This window comes from Phalaenopsis equestris, unplaced genomic scaffold (assembly GCF_001263595.1).
Source record: "Phalaenopsis equestris unplaced genomic scaffold, ASM126359v1 Scaffold000077, whole genome shotgun sequence".
Taxonomy (NCBI): domain Eukaryota; kingdom Viridiplantae; phylum Streptophyta; class Magnoliopsida; order Asparagales; family Orchidaceae; genus Phalaenopsis; species Phalaenopsis equestris.
The window spans coordinates 70,382-94,845 of record NW_018164519.1 but is presented as its reverse complement, the minus strand read 5'-3'; the positions used below and the strand labels follow the sequence as shown (position 1 = coordinate 94,845).

General features: G+C 33.9%; 3 protein-coding genes across 8 annotated transcripts in view; 2 read left to right on the top strand and 1 right to left on the bottom strand.

The window, feature by feature from the left end:
- The window catches only part of LOC110019761, a 51,310-nt gene extending 41,062 nt beyond the window's left edge, over window positions 1–10,248 (top strand). The window contains exons 11-19 of one of the 5 annotated variants that reach the window (XM_020717571.1): window positions 2,884–2,943; window positions 3,892–3,932; window positions 4,056–4,133; window positions 4,211–4,295; window positions 7,016–7,266; window positions 7,374–7,443; window positions 7,804–7,887; window positions 9,394–9,477; window positions 9,825–10,248. In XM_020717571.1, the coding sequence (XP_020573230.1) occupies window positions 2,884–2,943; window positions 3,892–3,932; window positions 4,056–4,133; window positions 4,211–4,295; window positions 7,016–7,135 (384 nt within the window). In that variant the 3' untranslated portion in view covers window positions 7,136–7,266; window positions 7,374–7,443; window positions 7,804–7,887; window positions 9,394–9,477; window positions 9,825–10,248. Of the gene's footprint in view, window positions 1–2,883; window positions 2,948–3,078; window positions 3,154–3,891; window positions 3,933–4,055; window positions 4,134–4,210; window positions 4,296–7,015; window positions 7,267–7,368; window positions 7,444–7,558; window positions 7,889–9,393; window positions 9,478–9,824 lie in introns of those variants that run through there. The other 4 variants (XM_020717570.1, XM_020717572.1, XM_020717573.1 and 1 more) reach the window with 4 other exon arrangements.
- Window positions 10,249–11,735: 1,487 nt separating this feature from the next.
- Window positions 11,736–20,817, top strand: LOC110019760. The gene is made up of 9 exons (XM_020717569.1): window positions 11,736–12,051; window positions 12,119–12,185; window positions 12,291–12,368; window positions 12,632–12,684; window positions 16,313–16,396; window positions 16,698–16,750; window positions 16,844–16,908; window positions 17,004–17,062; window positions 20,574–20,817. Exons 1-9 carry the CDS (start codon window positions 11,830–11,832, stop codon window positions 20,661–20,663), a joined length of 771 nt encoding a protein of 256 aa, XP_020573228.1. The 5' UTR covers window positions 11,736–11,829; the 3' UTR covers window positions 20,664–20,817.
- A 1,068-nt stretch (window positions 20,818–21,885) lies between these two features.
- LOC110019759 (putative nitric oxide synthase) overlaps window positions 21,886–24,464 on the bottom strand; it is a gene marked incomplete at its 5' end in the record, with an annotated part of 54,321 nt that continues 51,742 nt past the window's right edge. The window contains 2 exon segments of one of the 2 annotated variants that reach the window (XM_020717567.1): window positions 21,886–22,361; window positions 23,561–23,667. In XM_020717567.1, the coding sequence (XP_020573226.1) occupies window positions 22,118–22,361; window positions 23,561–23,667 (351 nt within the window). In that variant the 3' untranslated portion in view covers window positions 21,886–22,117. 2 annotated transcript variants of the gene reach the window in all.

Here is a 24,464-nt window from a genome sequence, read left to right as displayed (position 1 = left end):
AATAATTTTTAATGATATTACACTTTAAAGGAAGACATTTTGTATATTTTTGGTTTTAGGTATAGGAAATGGAGTTTTGGAGAAAAAGAAGCAAAAACAGTGCAATTTGGAGCAAAAACGAGCAAAAAAGAAAATTATGTCCTGACACATTTCGATATGTTTTTCTATGCTTAATCTACTTCACACATCTCATATATTTTTGAATAAAATTACACTTCAAAGAAAGGTTATTTTCATGATGTTATTTTCATGTTTATTTTATAAGTCTATCTGTTAGGAACGAAACATAACTGAAACGGGGCGAAACGTAGCTGAAAACGGTGAAGTTGCTACAGACCGGCGCCGAAGGCGTCCAAACCGGCGCTCAAATTCAGATCGACGAAAATATGGCGCCGGCAGCGCCCAAAACGGCGCCGACGACGACCGAGACAGCTTGGACACGATTTTGGGCGATTATGACCGAGATTCAATGTATTTGGACGTTTTTTGTAAGGTTGCTTGAGACATCTTTTGGGAAATTCATCCCTACACTATAATAGAGCGATTTTATGTCAGAAAGGTGGTGTTGTGAGTAGAAAAACGTGGAGAATGTTTATAGATCTTAAAATAGTGGAGAATGTTTATAGATCTTAGAATAGAAGTAGAAATATAGATTTCTACCTTTTTTGAGAGATTGGAGTGGAGATTTTGAGAGAATCTGTAAGGAGATGTTTTAACATTGCATGGATCAGCGGGAGACTTTGTGGGATAGATTTTTATCTTTCTTTCAAGGGAAAAAAACTAAGTATTATGTTCTTCATTATCTTATGATTTTGTAAACACTTATCTAGTAGATTTGCTTTGATGAAAAGAAGTTTTCCGTTATGCTTTCTTCGTGCTTTGTGATGTATCTTTCTTACTCTTTTGTTCTATTAGGAAATAGTGACATGAAAAAATTATGCATTGTTTTTATTTTACTTTTCTCTTGTAATGAGTAGTATTCATGTTTAAAATATTGGGATGTATGCTAGAAAAAGTTTTGATTATAAATTTATGGTTTCTACTTGCACTTCCTTTACATTACAATAAGGGTCCGTTGTAGTGTTAAAATTCGTTGTAATTGCATTAAGACCCGAGAGGTCGGTGTAATTCTCAACAAAGTAGAATCACATTCAAATTCCATGGATGGTGAAATTCATAGTGTTTGAATGTAAGTAAATATGAGAATCACATTCAAATTCCATGGATGGTGAAGTTCATAGTATTTGAATGTAAGTAAATATGGAAATTTATATATTACTGGACGAAGAGTTGGAGATTCTAGGGTGACATACTAAAATCCCTAATTTTGTTTTAGTGTTTAAGAACTAAAACGAGAGTTAGTCTTTAGGGGAAAGGAAGTGGGCGCTCTGGAGTGAGAGTCAGTATCCTCCTAGTCTAACCACAGATTTAGAGACTAAATCTAAGATTAACCAACGATTTTCAATAACACTTGTCTGAGGGTATATAATTAAAATTACTCCTGATTAAATTTGCTCCTATTTGGCACATAAAATATTTAATGTATCTCATTCATTTACGTTATCCAATTTACTACATAAGAATAACAGTTTTTAAGGTCTCAAAATGCTCCAAACCAATTCATCCAAAAAGGATTATCTTTAGAATTAATATTTACATTTAGGAATAGTTATTATCCTTACATTTAACATTCACATTTAGGAGTAGTTGCTAGATAAAACATTATTTTAATCAACATTCCAAACTAAGGACTAATAGTAGTAGACTAAAATTTAACTAAGGATCTCATTCCTCTTTTCCTTGTAGGATCGATATTTGAAGCTTAATCAAAAAATTTTATATTACTTGAAGCGATATGTGCACTTGCGTAGAACCCATAGTGTGTGAACTATTTGCTATATTTTATAATATTTCAATTTTGCACATTATTTATTAGCCATATTTTTTTAAACTAAATTACTACGTAATTTCGGGACGGGTCAAGTTTTTGACACTGTACCAGGGATTTAAATTGACATAAAACACGCAGAGAAACATCACACACTAGAGGCACATCAATCCACGAGCTCGAGCTCGTCCCGAAGCGGCTCGTTGGGTCGCGAGCCGGTGCGATTAGTTTACCACTAGTATTTTCGATCCACTTTCTGATGTGCTCCCATAGACGGCTCCTCCTTCAGCCGCCAACACCTTCTCTGGCGAGCTCCCTTGAAAATTGAGTTTTCAGTTCGAGCTTGTGAGCTAACTGTTACTAGTACGAGCCGAGCTCGAGCTCGCCATTTTAGCTTGAGCTCACAGTTTGCCAAATGAGTCGAGCTCAAGCTTGGCATGGTTCGAGCTCGACTTGACTCGTTTGCACCCCTAGTTTTGATAAAAGAAGCCCTCATCTTAGTCTCTCTGCCTCTCTAGTGCAATATATTCGCTGTTTTTTATTCCGGATCGTATCGTAGGATCAATATTGAATGATCTAAGTGGAGAGATGAACACCTTTAGAGGCTGCACATGATGTGAATCATTTCATTCTACCTTTGCACCTTTATTTTTTAGTGGAGTTAAATTTTCATCTTAACCAAATATGCGTTAACGTCTTGCTCTGATAACCCAATTGTTCAATTTTATATATTAAGTAGTTGATCTATGCACTGGCTTTAATACACTACTGTTCTTACCTTGTATCGCTATTTCCTTTAAGTTAATTGTTTCTTTGTGATATCAAAGAAATTTGATGCATTTGTATCATTGTTAAATTTTGTTTTTGAAAATTCTGAGTGATCTACGGTGTGAAGTGTTGTGCAACTAGTAATTTAGCCGTTCCATTATCGCAAAAATAATTTTGATTGTTGGGGTGCATTTAACCGCACTAAATTATTTTTGCTATTTTTGCAGGTTTTACTGATTACACGGTTCCTTCAACATGAGCACCATTGTGGTTATTACATGAATCAAGTAAATGTTCTATTTCTGTTGTTTACTTTCTTGAAACAATTTGCTCATTTTTCCTATATGTACTTTATTTATCAATTGGAATGTAATTTGTAGTCAATCTAGTAAAGCTCACAGTGCGCGCGACACCATTGTCAGGTTCATAGATTTAGAGTACCCTGCCATTGAACCTTGCAGCTGTGTAATTTCTGAAATGCAGCTTTGAAGGATTTTGTGAGTTGCCTTTCATTGGGCCGCTTTATATTCATGTTTTGAACATTACCTTGTAGATTTGAAGCAATTTATTGTTTGAAATGTGGATTTGGATATTCACATTAGATTGGACCCGTATCTCTTTTTTGTTTCATTTAGATGGCTAGTTTTTTGTATGTGATAAACCATATTTTGCGTTGCATTGTATTATGAGCTGATTTTTCAAATGGCTTATAGTATCCTAAATCCTAATGTCTATAGTTCTCTATTTTCCATATCATTGGTGTCCTGAATCACGGTGAAGTAAGTTGGTTTGGTTTGAAATCAGATGCATGACCTATTTCTCAGTTGAGAGGCTAGCATTACATTATTTACACTGGCAAGTTTTATGTATGTTGGAAGATCAATCTTCAGTCTAAATGTGGCATCCTGGATACTTTCTGTTGTTTAAAGTGAGCAATTCTTTTATTTTTATTGAGAATTCATTTAATCATCTGCTCCTTGACATAAAATCATGAATCCATAAAGATTAAACAATATGTACCAGGTAACATATCTTTCTAGTCTGAGTTTTGAATAAATGTGCCAAATGAGAACGTAGGTTAAGCTACTTAAGTGTCCTTTACCGTGATCCCTGTTTGGATCCTTTCATTTAAGTCTGCCATACCTAGAAAACCTAAGGTCAATGCCATAACTCTCTATTAGCTTCACTGCTGAGAACATATTCTGAATAATTCACTTTGTATTAAATGATTGCAGAACCTGGGAAGTCTTTTGATGGAGTTCCTTTACTTTTTTGGGTGAGTGCTAGTAGATTTTTCTTTATATTTGTATTTCAAATACAGTGTTTGGCATGTTTTGACAATGGGTCATTTCTTTCTTTTCATTAAACTCTCTTCATCTGAAAGTCCTTTTCTGTTCAGGAATGTTTTTGATCCACGCCAAATGGGGATTTCAATCCAAGGAAGTGGACTTTATATGAAAAGAGAAAGAGGCCTCAGGTTTGAAATCATTTGTCAGAAATTTTGTTTTGTTAAATCTTTAACATATTCTTCTCATATTAATGTGTTTCATGTAGCATCGATCCAATACATATTGACGACCCCCTCTTTCCAACTAATAATGTTGGGCGGAATTGCTTTAGGATACATCAATGCATCAAGGTGAGGAATTAAATTTTTACAATAAAACCAACAAGGAATATAAGTTTTCCATTCGTTTTGTCTGCTCACTTGCTTCAGAACTATAGCAGGAATAATTAAATATCTTCATGACAATTAGCCTTCTCAAAATGAAGTCATAAATTTGTTGACCTTGAACTTTTTTTTGGAGACCTAGTTTATAGATTTTGTTGAAGAGCTATTATCTTGCCTATGATTTGCTTGAACTTCTTGAAGGTCACTGACCAAAAATGTTCAATTTGTTTTGTTTCTTGAATCAAACCATTTTATGCATGCCCCTTTCTTTGTACAAATAATGTTTGCTATAGAGCCCACGTAACTCTAAATATGTGGAAGGGTTCATAAACACAAACTTCCATGAACTATTGACTAAATTTTAAGTTGTCAATTGTTGCAAAGCCAAGCTTCTCTATCTATTGGCTGAATCCTTCAGTTTGTCTCTGATATTTGTTGTTGAAGCGGGTTGATAATTGGTTATGGATATTCTTTTCATTAAATTTGTTAAAAAATAAATGTTGTGCATTCAAACTTAAAGAATTAGATACACACGGAAGAAGTGTTTTTGGTCAACAATGAAAACAACGACCCTTATGCTAAAGTAGTTTCCCTGGGAAGCTTCAACGTTGATCGTTTAAGGATAATATCAACTCTTAAACTTCTAGTCTGAATTGTCACGACCCGACCTGAGGCTTGGAAATAACCGAGATATGAACAGACGGTCGGATTGTGGGAACTAAATTTTTTATATTTATCTAAAATTTAACAAATAAAAGAGCCGCCAATCAAATTAACTTAAAACAATATATTTAAAATTATATCGTTACTGAATATCTGCGTCTTCTATGAGTGTTCTTCTTGTATCGCTCATCTTTTAATTACTAATATATTTAAAATTATATCGTTACTGAATATCTGCATCTTCTATGAGTGTTCTTTTTTGTATCGCTCATCTTTTAATTACTTAATCAACTTGTAAAGTTAAAACTTTTAATTACTTAAGAATGAGCTAAACAAGCCACTGAATACTTGTATCACTAAACTATATTAATACATCCTTAAACTATAATAATACAAAGGAAAAGAAAAAACAATATGTATGTCAGTTAATCTTTTAATAAATCAATATAAACATTTGAGATGCTATCAATGAATCTTACTATATCAATAACGCACTAATATTATTCTATATCTCTACAATCTTACTATATCAATAATGTACCAACTTAAGTTACTTCAATATTAATATTTTTTTCATTTACGTGTTGGTACCTTAGTGTTATTCCACTTGTACCATCAAAGGGTGATTCTATCATAGTCAATCATGTACATACAAACATACAAAAAAATATCACTTCTTAATATTAAATATTTATTTCTCATTTGCATAGCAGTCAATATATTTATGCACATATCATTCCTACAATTTGAACAAAAAATAACTAGAATTCAAAATTCCGAGTTTGCAGTAATTTTAATAAAACTAATGATAATATCAATAAACATATTTGGTCTAGAAGAAACAAAATGTTATAATAATATTAGATAATAAGTACTCACCTCAATGACGATTAATTTGCCTCAAGGTCGACTCTTAAAATTGGAAACCTAACATGGTATAAATTTTAATTAATTTATTATTTTAATAAACTATTATCTTTTCTATATTTAAGTATTAAATTTACCTCTTGTAATCCCGCTTAATTTCTATTATATATATATATATATATATTCTATTATTATTATTATTATTATTATTAATTTTTAGTAGTAAGTCAATTTAAATAAATATTACCGTCTTCAGTTAAGCCCTAATCCTTGGACTCCCTCTCACAAGAAAGTACGATCTCAACTTTTCGCCTCTTCCTCCGCTGCGCAGTAGAGATGCCGCCTCCTTTCTGCTCGACGATTTCCCCTCCCGCTTCAACATATGGCTCGTCTTTCTTTGCTCGACTCCGACGCCGTCTCCTCTGCTACGCTTGAGCTTCCAACTTAGGTGAATCACACCCTTCCTTTCCCCTTCTCATCCTTTCTCTTCCTTTCTCCTACTTTCTTCTTCTTTTGGACTTGCCTCGTCTTCCTCCCATCCATTGTTTTATAGGACGCAAGTGATCTCTGAGTTCCCGACTGTTCAATTCCTCTCCAACCTTTATTGTCCGACTCCTCATTTCTTCTCCTTTCTATTCATTTCCTCTCCTTCTCAGTTCGTCTCCTATTCTTTGGTTCTTTGTTTGATCTTCCGGCTGTTCGTTTCTTCTTCCCCAAATAATTGAAACGGAACTTTATATAAAAACTATGGAACATGACACTGAAGTTCAAGTCAACCCAAAATGAACTCTTTTATGTCAGAACCACTTCACTAACGACAAAATTTAGCTGCTGGCATTATAATAATCAGAGGTTATTATAGTGAAATATAAGATGTAATTTCATAATTAATAGTGGTATTAAAATATTCTTATGGTATTTCTGAGTTTAAAAAGGATTCATATATATTAAGATAGTAATTAAAACATCAACTATAAGACTTAAAGAATCAACTGAGGATAGAATTCCAACATTTATGATGGTTTGGCCGCGGATTAAAAAATTAAGGAATATGGATTGGCTCAAATTGTTTGAAAAAGTGACCAAAATGCTAAAAACGATTACACTATTTTTGGTTGATTTTATTTGATTATTCTCTTACACTTTGGGTTTGACAGGCTTTTGCAGACGCATACAGTATACTGGAAAGTGAATTCTCTCAGATTTCTGATGAATATATTTCAAGTTCAGCACCATCATTTAGGTTGCTTCGAAAGATTGTACCAAGCATTGACTGAGAAATGAGTTTTCGCAATAGTTCTATTCTTATGTCCGGATCAACTGTTCCATTTAGAAATTGTGAAGTATTATTTTTTATTAACTTAATATTAAGGTTTTCTCTGTTGTTCGCTGCCTACTTTTTACTAAGGTATGAGTCTATTCCTTCCATATAATGCTCTGAAATAATATATGGCTGTACATGATCTCTGTAGTTTAAGCAACCTTTAAAATAGTTTTTTTTTCTTAACAGTACAGGCCGATATGAGGAATCTGTAATTGGAACTGGAAAACTGATCTGAGTTAGTTTGCTGCACAGCCATTTACGGTAAATACAAGTATATCTTGGCATTATTTTATTTTTGGAGACTTGATCTGATTTTGGTTCTTGGTGTCAATCAAATTTTATAAGTTCAATCGAATTAGATGTCTCTTGTGGGCAGCATTGGAACAAGATTTTTATTGCCGCTAGCGGATATTGATAATCCATCTGGTGGATTGAAGTATGCCATTATTACGTGGCATATTTAGTCCTCGTAATATGTTTCTTGTGTTCGGAAGCCAGCTTTGTTTAAGACAGAATTGGACAAAGAAAAGGGAGCGCTTAATGTCATGAGCATAAATTTTGGTATTAATTTATGGATTTCAATGTTTAGAATCTTCAATAAAATTCTTGAAGATCACACAGGTTATGTTTGTCTCGCCAACTACATTTGCTGGATGCCGTGCCATCATTTGCTCTTGATCCAATTTGGAAGTGAAACAACAGAAGGTATGTCTGTTAACCTAAGCCTAACTTTTTCTCTCAAAAAGTTTGTTATGCTTATAGTTGTAACTCTATCGAAAAAGATATCATGTTATATGTGAAATATTTAAATTAAATATCACAAAGTTTGAACTGAATTCTTCTTTGTACCTTGAGAAAACGGATGATTCTTCTCTCTGATCTTGGGAAGAGTTTCACCTAATATTTATTTAATCTTCTTAAACAACCATATTTTTTTTTTTTGAAAGGAAAAAACACCATACTTGCACAGAGTTGGTGTACTTAGCAGACATTGGCACAGAAAGAAATCTAGCATGCTAAGTAAAGTTGGCCAAATAGTAAGTTTGATTATGATCTTTAATTTCATGCTTTTAATAAGTTGAAGAGAATCATTGGTTATTTTAGAACTCATTGATTTAAAATATGAAACGTTCTTGTGTGAAATTTATTTCACTAAAAAAAGTTTAGCGTAAGTTCCGGCAGCATAAAAATTAAAAGTGAATGGAAAACTGGTGTATATTGCTGATAGCATGAAAACTGATAGATGATGTCGCTCTGAAAGATTGTAAATGAAAACTATTGTTTTCATCCAATGCCAATAACAGTTGTATCGGTTTGACATGGGAATATCTGAAGGGTTTTGTAATTCTCAAATAATTCTTTGGAGTTATGCAGGTCAAACCTTTCACTACCAATAGTAAAATTAAAAAAAAAAAACTTTTCTATTGAATTACAGTGATTTCATTTCGATTGTTTTAAGCTATTCCTACTTATTCTTTCTTTTATGATTATTTTTTATTTAAGGGTTTGAATGATGCAATCAGTTTGTGGTTTCCACTTGCCAACCAAAGATATATTTGCAGACAAGTTCTTGATAATTTTAAGAAGACATTTTTTGGGTTTAGCTTAGGAAGCATTCTTGGAATGCATCTAGAGGACCAAGGATTCCAAGTTGACATGCGCTTAGTGACTCCAGAATTAAAATATGGGATCGAGAAAAAGAAAAAAAGAAGCAGCAGAAACAATGTGAATGAGGATAATATTTATTAGGGAAATTTATTTACATGCATACCACCGCATACCACCCAATTCTTTTGTATTTATATATCTAACACCCAAAATTTGTTAATTACACTTATAACACTTAGATGTCATATGTTTATGCATGAAAAGGTTTATTTAACCTTTAAAAAGATTGTAATGATGATATTTTTTTATGTAATGTTAAAAATTTGAGGGTTATGCATGTAAATATGAATGCTTAGCTGTTAGAGATGTAAATATCTAAGAATTGTGTGTGTGATATGTAAGTGTCCTTGTTTCACAGTTTAAAGTTGTTGATTAAGGAAAATCTTTGTCATTTATCTGTCTAATGAGAAATTGTTTAATGAAAGTTAAATCTTAGTAGTAATGACATATAAAACAGCTTTTTCTATTACCTACTGTTGGAAGGATGCTATGAGAAGGCTTATAAAGGTATAATTTATACCTGGTGTTGGAAACATGACACAGATGAAGAAGAGGACTTTAAATTGCTCTCAGGTAGGCCAAAGAAGAGCAAGTGGAGAGAAGATGGAGAATCCCTCGCCGGTGACGGTAACCCCCACTTCCTTAACTATATAGATATCCAACACATAATTTACTTTTTACATTTGTACCAGCCAACCAAATCTTCCATATCACATCAAAAGAAACACTATTTTAACTTTTAAAAGTGAAATATATCTTCTCATATAGATAAAGGTACCATTAATGTAAAAAATGAAAATACAAAAGCATCGAGTGGTATGTACGCAAGTCTTCCTATAATGATGTGGCATATTTAGAAGGCTAGGCATCATAAAAAGGGCAATTGCCGAGGTCTACCTCAAGGCAAGGATTCTTACATTTTCATTTTACTTTATATTCTGTAATCTTCTTTAATTATTGATTTGCATATGCAGGAAAGCAGTAAATGGGAAAGGCATGACTGCTGTTGAAGGAACTTGCAATATTATGAGGCATGACGAAGACATATCCAACAAAGAAGAAGAAGATGATCTATTGTTTGAACAAACAAACAAAGCTGCAGGTGTAGAAAAAAATAAAATAAAATTAAGGAAGATAAGCGTTGCTGAGGAACTGTTGAGTATGATAAATAATAAAACTATTCACAGTTGCTCTCTTCTGTTCAGCAATGCTGTTGCTGAATTTCTTAGTTTATGTTGTATGCTTCTCCTGATACATTTCTTAATGTAAAAGTTTAAAATACCAAAGCATGCTGTGTGTAAATATGGAAATTTAGGCCTGAGATATGTAAATGCATAAGGATTGTGTGCTACTGATGTAAATTTCCCAGAAATAAATGATTAATAAGAGACCCATGTTCTGAACAAAGATCAATTAGCTTCTCCCTTCCCTGTCCTTTCTTCCATTGCTTTGGACTAGGAACTTTTCCGAGAGGTTTTCTTAGCTTAGATTCTCCAAAAAGTCGAAACAAATGGTAATTATGAATTATATAGCTCCCCAAAATGGTGTGTTACATTGTAATCTAAGTTAACATTCTGGATTGATACGGCTATTGGAGTTGTATCCAAAACTTTAATTAAAATTTTGAATTGTGAATACCCTTTTATGTAGCTGAAATCTTAAATATCAAGGCGTCCTTTTGAAGTAACGTGGAGTTTAATTAGAAATTTCAAAGTTATGTGTGCGTGCTCTAGAGTGCTCCTAGGACGGATGATCTCCTTGGGAGTCGTATTAACATGATAAAATCGTGAGCTGATTAGGCTGAAGCGGACAATACTTGATGGGTGAATGTTCAGGCTGTTACAAGACTATGCTTGATATTAATAATAAATATTTCATTTAAATCTATGATACTTTATATTAATAATAAATATAGCAAATGTAGTTGTATTATGTTCATAATTAATCATTTGTATTCCTTTTTTTAAAAATAATATTAGTATGTATATTAATATGGGGATTCAAAGAATTTAATTGATTTTTGTCTTGCATGATCGAGAATTATACCAATAAATTGAAGGGGGTGAATTGAACTAGTCTGTCGAAGGACTAAATTTAGCCCTACTTTGAAGAAGTTGCTCCAGCTTATCATCATCTTTCTCGAGAGAATGATTTAGCATATCCATGTGGAGGTAGCAATTCTAGAAAGTTATCATGACAACTAGGGCAACTGTCAACTCCTCATTTAAAGGCAACACCAACACTGGGATTCATTCCCATAGCTCATGTATTAATGATGGGCGTTGTATCCATAATATCTGATATTACCGAATAACACTTTATATTCATGATACTGATCTTCTATCAAGACATCAAAGAAAAGTCAACAATACAATCCTTGATGTATTGTTAGGTCAATTTTATGATCTTTTTATGAGAATGGTCAATGAGAAAAAATAGACTAATAATCTTTTTCTCTTTTAAGCTCTCTTTCCTAAAAAGGCTCCGGAACTTTTCTTAAGAGTTCTTTCTCTCTCTCTCTCTCTCTCTCTCTCTCCAAAAATCTGTGAATTGAAGATGGCTCAGAAGAGTGAAGATACCTTGGAGGACCCACTTTCCTCCGACTAACCGAAGTTTGGAAATTAATATATTTACCAAGTTTCACTTCAAGGATCTCTTACGTCTTACTTATGTCTTATAACACTCTACTCTTCTCAGAGTGTTAGGAGTCGTATATACCAACGAACAATAGAGACTCAAAAGTTCTAAAATGATTAAGCATGATATTTTTGACATGATGTTAAAAATTTAAGTTTATACTTGCAAATATAAAAAAATGTGTGTTAAATATGTAAAAGTCAAAAAATTTTGTGGTATATATGTAAATGCCGCAGCATTTAAACCAAGACCCGAGTTAGAACATGTTAGTATAGGTTAATTTTATAGCGCGGAAGGCAGCTTCGAGGTCTGAATTTAGAAAAATCATCGCTTCCACTGAGCATGGCGACGGCCGGCGATGGATCAGAGAACAGAACAGCAAGGGAGCCGGCGGCTGCTAATGGAATACCGGAGGAGGCAAAGCGTTTGCTGGAGCACGCCATTGGCGAGGCTATTAGCTTTAAGCAAACCCTGTCCGCGGCCGCGGATGACGCCGTAGTTACTGTTCGTTCCGGACTCTCTCAGATTCTTTCTACCACTTCGGACAGCCTCCATGAAGCACAGGTTTTCTATACTACCCTTACTAAGGTGTTTTCGCTGGATTGTGATTGTTATTTTGATGGATTCGCAGGGCATGTTGAAATTGGTGAAGAGCGAGTACACTGCGTACGAGGATTTGGCGGTGGAGAAGATTAAGGGTTTTTTTTTTTTCCTTTTTTCTCTTTTGTTTGGCATGATCCTTCGCTTCGCTTCTCATAATCATTTTGTGGACATTGATAATTTTAATGGCTGTGATTTTGCAGAGGGTATTTATGTCGCAGCTTCTCATCCCGGCATTTCTTTTGCTGTCGCAGGAGGAGTGGGGCTTGTAGTTTTGAAGAGTTATGTCTTGTTCTCTTTATTGTGCTGTAGCATTCGTTTTCCCTCATTTTCATCAAGTTGAATTGCTTCTAATTGGATGGTGCATTTGACATTTGGGCTAGAAAGCAATCACATATAGTATAACACAGTACTTGTCGTAAAGGAAAATATGTTTTATTGTTTTATTTTTGTTTCCTTGTTCAAGAATAGTTATTGTTTTAGAGAATGTGGAATGTTCAAACCATATTTTTGAGCTGTTGTCTTCAATTTTCTAATCATGCAGGACCAAGAAGTTTTATAATACGGAATACGAGGCGGTTATTTTTGAGTGAAGAGGTTTGTTAGTTTATCAAATTTTCTGGTGATTTATGTTCTATGATTTTTTGTTAGAACTAAGTTGCTTTTGTTTTAACCAATATCCTAGGTCATATTGTATCCACATCATATTTTTAAACGTAGCTATCGAAAAAAAGAGAGGAAAAACTTGATATATTGGATCCAAGATTATCCAAACTACAGATTTAGAAACTTTGATTATTGTTTTCGACTTGGTCATATAAAAATTTAATACCATGAAAGTTCATGCATTTTTTTAGTGAGCGCCATGTGTGGAAATATGTGAAAATGAGAGTTGATTTTGTGAAGTCTAAACCAAATTCATAGTATCAATGTGAATTTTTATTTTTAATGCTTTCAAATATTCACTTCTTAGGATGCTAGAAATGTTTTACAATGGTGAAAACTAATCTCTGAACATTTCAACCATTGTCTTCCGAAAGCCAGAATCTATGTGCATGGACTCAAAGTCAACACAAACAAACAAGGTTTGTAATAGTTTATGAAACATATAGAACACAACATGGGTTGAACATGATTTAACGCTTAATGTTTTATATTATAAGTAAATTCAAATTTATGATTGACATCTATGTCCATCATAATAAAAAAACAGGAAAAAAATTACACTCTTTTTTATATTACACAACTTCAAAATCAAATATCATGAATTTTCCTTCTCATTATTAGAATGACATTATTTATGTGGAATGTGTGTAATTCAGTTTCATGTTGTGTTAAAGGTGTTTATGCAATGTTAAACAAGTGGCAAAACTTAAAAAAATGGTGCAAGGGACCAAATGGTTTGTACCTACACCAATGTTTCATTGACAATAATAGAAATGATGTAGTCTCTTTTCTCTTATGAACTTTGAAACTAATTTAGGCAATGATTATTCTAGGATGGATATTGAGTTAGAAGTTTGGTTAGCATTCCATACACTTGTAATGGAAGATATCCAAGGAATTGTTTTGGCTGTATTTATATTTGACAAAATATGATAACTTATAGAAGTCTTCTTAAAAGTGATCTAATTGCTAGCTTGGCTTGGGCACTTGATCAAGGCAACATGAGGCCATAGTGCCTCACATACCTCTCAGAGCAATTTCCATTACTGAAGTGTTGTCTTTGGGAGAACGTTCCTTGAAGAGCCAGACGATGAGGCCTATTGTTTGTCTTGATTAAAGAGATGAGAGCAAATACTCCAAATGGGGGTGATGATGGGTTTGGTCGTGATGGTCAATTTGATAAGGAGCTATGTGGAAATAGCAGGAGTTAGAGCAAAAAGATGCACACATGGAGATAACTTAGATTATATGTTCGTGCAAGAGCATTAAATTAATGAGTAGTAGGTCTTGAGGATGAGAAGATAAGCTGAGGAGAGAGGTGAGGGGATATAGGACACAAGTACAATGATGGATTAAAGAGCGTGGATGATGACAATGAAGTTGTTGTTTTTGTTGAGGATTACAATGTGCTCAAGGTTTAACTGTGTTGATTGTATACTGCATCTCAGATATTGTTATTTACACTGTTGTCTGCCTTGTGCTCTACTGAGTGAATGTCAAGCTTGCCAAATAATTTGAAGACTTATGTTAGGCACAAGACAAAACGGGTAATTTAGTTATTTGTTAGTTATTATTGTGGGGTATAAATAGGGCTTAACATATGTAGAGTTAGGTCATGTGTGATTGTTTTCTTGAATCTTAGAGTTAGAGTTTGGGAGAGATCGCTTACCTCTCAAATTGTAGGTGTTTATTATTTATGTATAAGGGATTGTATCGTTTTGATCTAGTACCGGCAGAATATAATATTTCTTTCCTAATTCCTGTAGAAACATGTTTCATTCTGATCAAATACTTAGATAGCTTTTTTGAGTAGTTTGTAGCGGAGAGTAATGAATGATCAAATTGGACCCTAGTGGCTGTCATACTTCCTTCGCATTGGATGTTGGATCAGCATACTGAAAGTAAATCCTGCTAAATGTGTTTGGAGTGTGAGGGATGATAGATATCATTGTAAGAATGGAAATGTACATAAAACAGAAAAATGTGATCACAGGAGAGCAGGGATTAATAGCAAATGTAATAATCATTTTTCTTCACTTTGTTGTGTCTTTGATACATGTATATATAAAGATATCTGTTATCAATACATCAGCTACAATATCTAATATACCCTCATATGCCAGGAGTTTGTTTTTCTTGAGTGGTTGATATTGCTTTTGGTTGTTTCAGCTAAATGATCCTTATTTGTGTTATCACCTCCCGTCAAGGTACAATCCTTTTTTAGAATCTTAGCTTGTTCCTTAATAAGTGATATCGACGACGAGGAAGAACCTTTGTGAGAATATCAGCATATTGGTCTTGAGATGAAATATGATGAACAGTAATAGTTTGATGAAGAATAAATTCTCAAATGAAATGATAATCGATTTCAATGCGTGCAAGAATGAAACAAAGATTGTTTACAAGCGCTATTGCTGAATTATCATAATAGTATAATGGAGATGGCTCATTAAGAGGTATAAAAATTCTGAGATGACATAGCCAAATGAAGTTAGGAGCAGCTGTTCTGAGAGCTCTATGTTCATCTTTTGTGGAGGATCTTATAACAGTAGATTGCTTTTAGACAATCCAAGAGATTAGATTTGGACCAAGGTAAGGAGAGTATCCTATCGTGAACTATCGATCTACCCACAAAATACAATCACCCTTGGCAATGAGAAGTCTGCGATGGAGGGTACTCATATTGAAGTATTTGTAATATGACATAATACAAAGAACAAGCTAAAATTTGGTAGAGTTTAGGATTTGAAAACAATTTCAGAAACAACAGTGGTGGCTGAAGAACTGCAAGGGAGTAGAAACGTTTTTACAGTTTTTAATTACATTTTTTTCTAGCAGCTTGAGTATTTATTTAGATTAATTAGGTGTTTTCTAGTGGTTTGAGCTTTGATTTGTATACCAAGAAAGTATGATACCGGTCCCAAGTTTCTCACGTTGAATCATTTTTATTGACTATCAAGCAGATTTTGATTCATGGTAGAATAGTTATCTGTTAATAGCATATTATCCACATATATAAGAATGCAAAGCTGTATCGCATTGTGATGATATAAAAACAAGGAAGGATCAGTTTCACTTGACCAAAAGGATCATGTAAACTGGATCAATGAAAAGGAAGTAGATGAGAGGAGAGAATTTCAAACCATGCTTGGGGGCCTGAAGTAGGATGAAAAGGATCAATGAAAAGGATCATGTAAACAATATCTTGAAGATGGCCATGCAAGAAAGCATTGGAATTATCTAGTTATAAAATTTTCCAATTATTATAATATCCAATAGGTGAGAACATTCGAATAGTAGACATTTTTGCTACTGGGCTAAAAATTCAACGTAATCAACATCATTTTTTTTATTATATCTTTGAGCTACAAGACAAGCTTTATACCAGGCAATAGTACGTCTGAATTTCTTTTAGTCTTGTACAACCATTTGCAACCGAGAATGTTTTGGCCATTAATTTTTTGTTTTGTTTTGCTAGATATAGTTTTTTTGTTTCAGATCTGTTAGATGAAGCGGACATAACTGTTACTCTTTTGACGCAATCTATTTTCTTTTGCAGTCAATGCTTGCTGGCGCTGAATCAAAAGTAAATGACTTGCGGCAATCAATCAATCTTGTGAAGAATGAAAGCAGAAAGTTGGGGGTACTTTCACATCTGCTTGCTATGTTTCTTTTAGCAGCTGAATAGAGTTTTACTCAAAATTTAACTTTAATGGCAGTTGTTCTTAAATAACTTGATAAATTTATGTTGAAATGTCAAGGATAAATTTGAACTTGCTTATCCTTATTTGTAATTTCTAGTTTTACATGACTTGCATCACATTTTGAACTGTTAGATGGTATCCATGCTACCTCTTGATTGTTTTCATATTGCTGATATATGTTGTCATCTTGTTTGCTACAACTGACCTTATATTAGTGTTTGTTTTCGACCCTTGTTGCAGGAGAGGGCCTTAAAAGCCGAGGAAGAAATGGAGCGAGGGAGAAAGGCACTCATGTTCGTTAATATCTATTTAGTGCAACCAATTCTATTTAACATGTCATCTATATTTTTTGTGGTGCATTAAATGACATGATAGTTGTCATGCAGAGATGAAGGACGTGGAATTCAAACTGAATTGCATTTTATCAGAAAAATTGAGAAAGATGTAATGGGTATGCACGAATTTAGCCTCATTACCACATTTAATGGACTTTTACGCCCCCTGATTCCTTTATTTGATTTGTGTGTCTCTAAATTTTCTTCTCAGGCTTGAAAGATCTTATCCATGAACTTCCTCGGAGAGAAGCTTCTCGTTATAGATCAGCGGTTAGTTTTGTTTATGTAATGCAAATCTCGTTATAGATCAGCGGTTAGTTTTGTTTATGTAATTCAAATATTTTCTTATAGATTTAGCCCTTCTTTTTTGGGGCATTTACATGCATACATGCCACCGAATTCTTATGTATTTACATGTCCAAAACCTAAACTTTACTTTTCACATGTATACCACCCAAATCTTTCATATCACATAAAAAATACCTCCATTTAACTTTTAACCTAGCCTGGTTTTTTTAAATATAAAAAATTATGTGTTAATGAAAATGAATCATGCTCTCGATTAGGAAATTCTAGCATGCTTTCCAAGAAACATCAATCGCTATGATAATTAATGGATATGAAAGAATAAATGCAAATTGTTATGAATATGTGGATTATTTAAAAACTTTGATTTTCATTTTGTTTTTTAACTTAAGTGTGTCAACACACCTCTTTAACTGATTTTGATACCATTTCTCATCCATGAAATATTATGTAAATAGTTGTAGTGTTAATTTTAGAAATCTTTAATGTTTTGCAATTAAGCTTACATTAATCTTTGTATTTGAACAATTAACCTTTGAATTGAGTAGTCACTCTCTTTTCTAGGTTTAATTTTTGGCTGTTTTCAAGTCCATGCATTTGAACTGAACATAGGTATGGGTATCGGTTTAATTCATTTATCCAGGAGACAATATTCTAAAATATTCTAGCAATAGCTTCAAAAAACTTTGAGAAGATCCCAAAAATTGTCTAGAAGAATTCAAGAGCCCTTATGAAAGGCTGGAAGAATTTTTTAGACAATGAAGTCTTTTTCTCATTAGCCACATGAAGGGGTTGAAGGAGATTTAGATTAGGTTATTTGATAGAACCGTTAGGATTAGAAATTGTATTTATCATCATTTTCATCATATTTATCAACCCTCAATATTTATCAACAGAGGCCCATTGTAGATCTTTCCTTACATTAATTTATTAGGTAATTTCATTTTGAAGATCTCTAACCAACTCCTCTCTGTCTCTCTTGCCTGGCCTCCCTCTCAAAGTAGGAAAGGAGAAGCATAGAAGACAAGGATTCATGGATGAGTCATTATAGGAAAATTAAGTAACTTTTGGGCCATTTAAGGAACAAGTTTATGAAGAATGGGTGAACGATTACCACTGTATAAATTAGTGAAACTTCTTGTGTTTGATAAGTTGTATTCCTATTCTCTTTTAATTTGATTTGCCCAAAACATGCAATTTCTTTAGTCCACTTGTAAAACCCTAAACCCTAAACAATAAATAAAAAAAAAACTTGTTATTTCAATGGCAGACTAATCTTCAAGTTATTTTCATTCAGTATAACTTGGTCTTTGCGTGCATCATAAACTTTATATAATACATATTACCCAATAGCTCCTCTTCGATCCTATTCTGTTGACAAGACTAAACATTGGTCTTCTTTGGTGAATTTTAATTATAAATTAGTATCAGAGCATAGTTTTTGGCCTGTAGAAGATGGACTTCTTACAATAATTCAAATTAGAACTACCATTTAATATATAAGAACATACATGGCGTCGGTGGCGGGTTGCTCTGCAAGGGTTTCGCCCAATGGCGAGACCCTAGTTTGATCCTTCAGCTTCTCGTCGTGTTCGACAACGAAGTTCTCGTACTTGACGGCGAATTCTGCGTTCGTCAATCTCTTCTGCGATCGTCGACTCCTACGCGCCATCGTTTCTTTCTGCCCAACAACGAAGGGACTTCCAGCTTCTGCGGTTTCGTCGTCTCTCCTTCGTGCCATCCAGCTTCTGCGTGGATCTCGTCGAGCTGCAACTGTTCCGCGGCTTGTCATTGTCTGCCATTTGCGTGGACCTTGTCGAGCTGTGATTGTTCCGGCTTCGACAACTACGATTTAGCCCAACCTCTTCGGCTCGTCATTTTTGCCCTCTACCCGACTTGGCAGGCCTTGTCCTTGCTGTGAAGGAGCTTCCTTTTTCTTCGATTGAACCTGACAAAACTCATTTTCCCACGTGGTGGGTAATCCTCAGGGAGAGACAACGGTTGTCTTCCCCTCAAGTTACAAAGAGCTAAGTTACAAAGAGCATCGTGATGGTACATGTGACTGCTCCTTTATTAAGAATGCAAACAGGAAAAGTGAAAAAATATTTTTTTTCTCTGAGTTAGAAATTTCATCACCGTCTGACAAATTCAAGTTTGCCCTTATTGGAAAATTTTAATGGGGACACCCACATATGGATGTTATCAGGAAAAGTTTTGATGATATCAAATTAGCAGGTAAGTGGAAAGTGAGGCTCATGGATGGGAGACAACGTATTGATTCAATTAACCGTGTCTGAAGACTACACTCAAATTTTAACATTGTTGGTAAACTAATGAAGCTACTCAAGTGGTTTTCTGATTTTAACCCCAATCATGAACCTCCTACTGTACCTGTATGGTTTAGTCTACTTGGTCTCAAGCTGCACTTTTTTCATTATCAAATTCTTTACTCTATTGATGTCATACTTGGGGATCTTATGAAGTTAGATCTACTCATTTTCAACCTAACCAGACTTTATGTGACCAAAATACTTGTTGAAAGAGATATTACTTTGTCTGATGTTACTGAAGTCTGGTTGGGCACAACTCATAATGAATATTGACAAAAAATCATTATGGAGCATGGACTTTCTTATTGTTCTTATTGTAAGATGTTTGGGCATAACTTTGATAAATGTCATAAGCTTCACCCTAATTTGAAATCTAAAGATCAAGTGAATAAAAATAGATCTAACACTACTGCTCTGAACATATCTGTTCTACCTGGAGAGAAAACTACCACAAGACAAGTTTTGGTATCTGAATTAATTGCATGTGGACCCTCCCCCTTAAAATACAATTTCTGCGATCGATGAGAAGCTAGATGATCCTGCTGAGCAACTTACACTTTCAAACCCTATTGTAAACTGTACTGAAGGACCCCTACCTACACATACTGATAATCAGGAGAACCTTGCACCTCTTGTGGGCACAACTGTTGGTAATTTTTCTACTGCGGCAATAACACATCATCAGAATGAACAACAATCTTCAGATGAAGAATGACAGGTCCACACTTCCATGGAATGAACAACAATCTTCAGATGAAGAATGACAGGTTCACACTTCCATGAGGAAGAAGAAGAAGAAGAATGGAGATCTACTTGAGCCAAGGAATCTAATGGATGATACTTTAGTTACTCTGAGCAATGGTACACACCTCACCAATTTGTTAGCTGGCTTCCTTCCGAAAACTAGAGGCAGAGACAACTAAATTGGGTCGACCCGATTGATCTTATATGTACCATCTACTTTGGGTTTTTATTTTTCTTTTTTTTGTGTTGTACCGTGTGGGTTTGGTGCCTATTTGAGCCCACTCATACAATCTATATGTACCCTTTTCTCTTTAATATAATTGCCCTTGGACTTTTTAATATATATATAAAGAAGAATTGTCATGATTATTATTAATCCCTGCTTTGATCTCTCTTTATAGGTTTCAAACTTTGTTTCTCAAGTTAAGCAAGAAAAGAAAGCTCTCAGCAACACTGCATCGAAGATCGTCAACTACGGCATCCCAATCTGATGGCTGCCATTACACTTCACAACTCTCTTTTTATTCTCCATAGATTACTATTTTTTCAGTATAATTATCTGTGTGTTCTTCCCTGTTCTGAAAATTGATATGTTGATAAGCAGCCTGTTATGTCCCAATTTGAAAGATTTAATTATTTAGGGAAATAGAACAATTTTGAAAATAATTATTGTTGCAGAATTATAGACTTGCCATGTGGTTCTTGTTCTGAGAGTTCACATTGTTAGATTTGATAATATTTGACAAATGTTTTGATTGCTTGTGTGTGGCGGTTAATATACACAACTGCTTAAGGGGTATGCTTACTAGGCTGTCAAAAAAGCTTGTTGTTCGTGAACAGCTTGTGTTCGGCTCAGAGCCGAACACGAACAAATTTTTAAAGCTCGATTATAAATGATTCGCTCGTGTTCGGCTCGTTTTAGCTCGAAATAAAAAAGTTATATAAATATTTTTAAATTACATGAGCCAAGTAACTTTGTAGATTTGTTCTGATTGTCTTTTGGAAGATTTAATTATTTAGGGAAATAGAACAATTTTGAAAATAATTATTGTTGCAGAATTATAGACTTGCCATGTGGTTCTTGTTCTGAGAGTTCACATTGTTATATTTGATATTATTTGACAAATGTTTTGATTGCTTGTGTGTGGCGGTTAACATACACAACTGCTCCAGGTGTATGCTCACGCAATTTTTAAATTAGCTTTATTTTGTAAAGTCTTATCATTTCGATAAATGCAATTTCAATTTTATTATCATGTTCACAGGAGCTTGCAAATTTAAGGATTTCTCACTCATTAATTTTAAATTTTAGATCAATGTCCTTACAAAACAACAGGATTTAGTCAGATTTTTCTCTAGTAAACAAATTCTATGAAAGATTTACATGCATAACCCTCAATTCCTGAGTGTTACCATATCTAACACCTAAAATTTAAAGTATGCATACATACCATCTTATCCAAGCATTAAAAGGTGTATTTATTTTTTAAAAAATTAAAATGGTGATTTTTTTCATGTGATTTAAACGATTGGAGTGTTTCAACAAAAAAAAAAAAAAAAAAAGAAAAAAAAAAAAAGATATGTATGAATGTAAATACCTCAATTTATATTCAACTTGTAGGAAGATGTAATGATTACAAAATCAAAAGGCTGTCAATCACATTACCAAATAAAAAAATAAAAAAACACAATCAACTTGTAACTCAAATTTTATAATAACTGTAATTTACCAAATTCTGCTCTATTAAACGCTTCAGAAGTTCTCTAAACACAAAGAATTCAATACTAAAAGCCTCACTTCTGGTTCAAAGTACAGTGTAACTCAAATTATCATAGCATTCGCTAAGAGATTCAGTAGCTTCAATCTCAACCTCTATAACTAAACTTTATAAGATTCGAACAAACACTATGTTAAAAATTTTGAAGAAGGGAAAGGGAGCCCATGCTAATAGTACCACTTAGGTCTCCGCTCTTCTTCCTCCTCTGTTAACTCCTCATATTGGTACCACTCCACACCCGCTGAACCGACGGGTAATGGCGGTCTGACAAAAATCTCCACAGGTTTGGAAACATAAACATCCAAGCACAGTTCTCCTTGGCTGTCCCCAGACTCATTTTGACCACACTCGCGGCCAAATGGTTTGATCGAAATCCAACCCAGCCCAGATATCGCAATGTCCGACGCAGGCCTATGAGAGGAAGCAAGGATATTTGTTTCATGATAGGATTAAGTAAATTTAGATAGGCACCACAATTCTTATGGATTTGCATATCGAACACCTAAAGTTTGATTATTTACATTTTTAACACCATGGTGCTACAAATCTATACATAAAAAGTGAATTTGAGTGATATGCAAATACATATGAATCGTGTGGTATGCATGTAGATGTTCCTGAGATTAAATATGGACGCAGAAAAGCAAGCATATTATTTGTTTAACTGCAACAAATTGATCTGCCTTTTATCCTTTATCAAGGGGGAACAGTTCATGAAAAGCATGTTATTTGCATCGTGTCTACTGCTAGCTATAAAAAGCTGATATTTTTAAACTTCTTTGGAGGAATTTTTTTTCATCAGTATGTAGTGTATATATAACGGCCTAAATCGTACTATGCGAGAGGCTTAAACTAGCGATGTTATCCTTTTTTTTAATATAACTGTTCAAGAGGCCACCAAACTCAAGTGTGTTTCATAATGAGCACACTTAATTATGGAGTTACCACGGAGAATTCATCAGTTACACCAAAATGCACCTTTCGATGTAAGATGAGGGTATCAAAAATTAACATGACATGCTAACTCAAAAAATTTAAGTTCGGGTTGACCTGTTAAATTTTGAGTATGGTTCTGATCCAAAACCCCAACACGTTTAATTATTCGAGTCAGGTTCGAGTTAGACCCGCCAACCCGTAATTAACCAATCAAACTGAAATTGGACCCGTCAACTAGAATTTGATGTGAAATTTACTATTATTCATATATATTAAATGAGTTATGCGGGTCCAATTTGAGTAGGTTTCGAATCGGGTCTGTTTCAGATCAAGAAGTTTTGGTTCGGTCAAATTCGAATCAACCTTAAACCCGACCCATGAACTAGATTTGACATCCCTAATCTAATGTATAATTTCTAATAGCAGAGTATTCCTAGGATGAGTGCCGCCAGGGAAGTACACAACAAAGGATAAAACAGTAAGATGTAATGTGGTATGAGATGTCTGGGCTAAACTGAACAATACCTTCCATAATATGGCCTGGCATAGCTGTGGCATTTTGGAAAGGATTATGATATGATATTTTTTTCATGAGATGACGGTTGCTTTGTCTTCTTTTGTTTGCATGGTCACATTATCATTAAACTGCCAGTAATTTAAACAAAGTAGAATACCTCTTTTGGTCTTCAAATTTTATTTTCAACTGAGACACAGATTGAAGTCCTGGCCAGAGCTCCCTTTGCTTTTCAGATGGAGGTGTCAACAAAACTCCAACCTCTTTCTGGAAACAAAAGATGGTAAAGGGAATTAAAAAAAAGCATTACAAAATCAGAGTTTGACAATTATCTGATAATTAAAATAGCTAGCAGAACAAATAAGTGTGATGGTAAATATATTAGATTTATTGTATTTTTATGTAGTCTTCAAAACATCAACAGCAGTTGATAAATCAGCGGAAAAGTTTAAGAATCACGTACATTGCACTGCCGACTAAATTGGTTAATCAAAGCATTCTTCATGTTAATTAATCATTTATAAGTAACAATCTCGCCATATTAATTTGTAAGATGACAGAAAAAAAAAACCTTGAATCTTCCGCAAGCCAGATTTCGCAAATGGATTAAGTTGGAGAAGTCACAAGGCTTTTGAAGATTTTACCTCAAAGAGTTGCAGTGAGGATAAATGATGATGAGGACAATCATGATCTTGATGAAATGCACTTAATTTTCATATATAATCAACCATGTCAAAATAGGAAAACTGAAAATCAAGACAATTCCATGTTTTCATCCAAGAAAAATTTTGATCAGTCTTTTGAAGCAAAGTAATAATAATCACAATGAAAAATAAGGATTTTATGATCATTTATATAGTGAAAATGAGGAATTAAAAAAAAGAAAATCAACAACCAATAAAATCACAAAAGAAAACAATGGCTTAAAAAAAAATGGATTAGTATATGTAGCTGCTGTAATCACCAAATGAGCAGTCAACATGGCATGCACTAAAACGTCACAAATTTAGTTTTCTGAATGTAAAAGTTCGAACGTTAAGTTGGAATAATTCTATTCAAGGTCA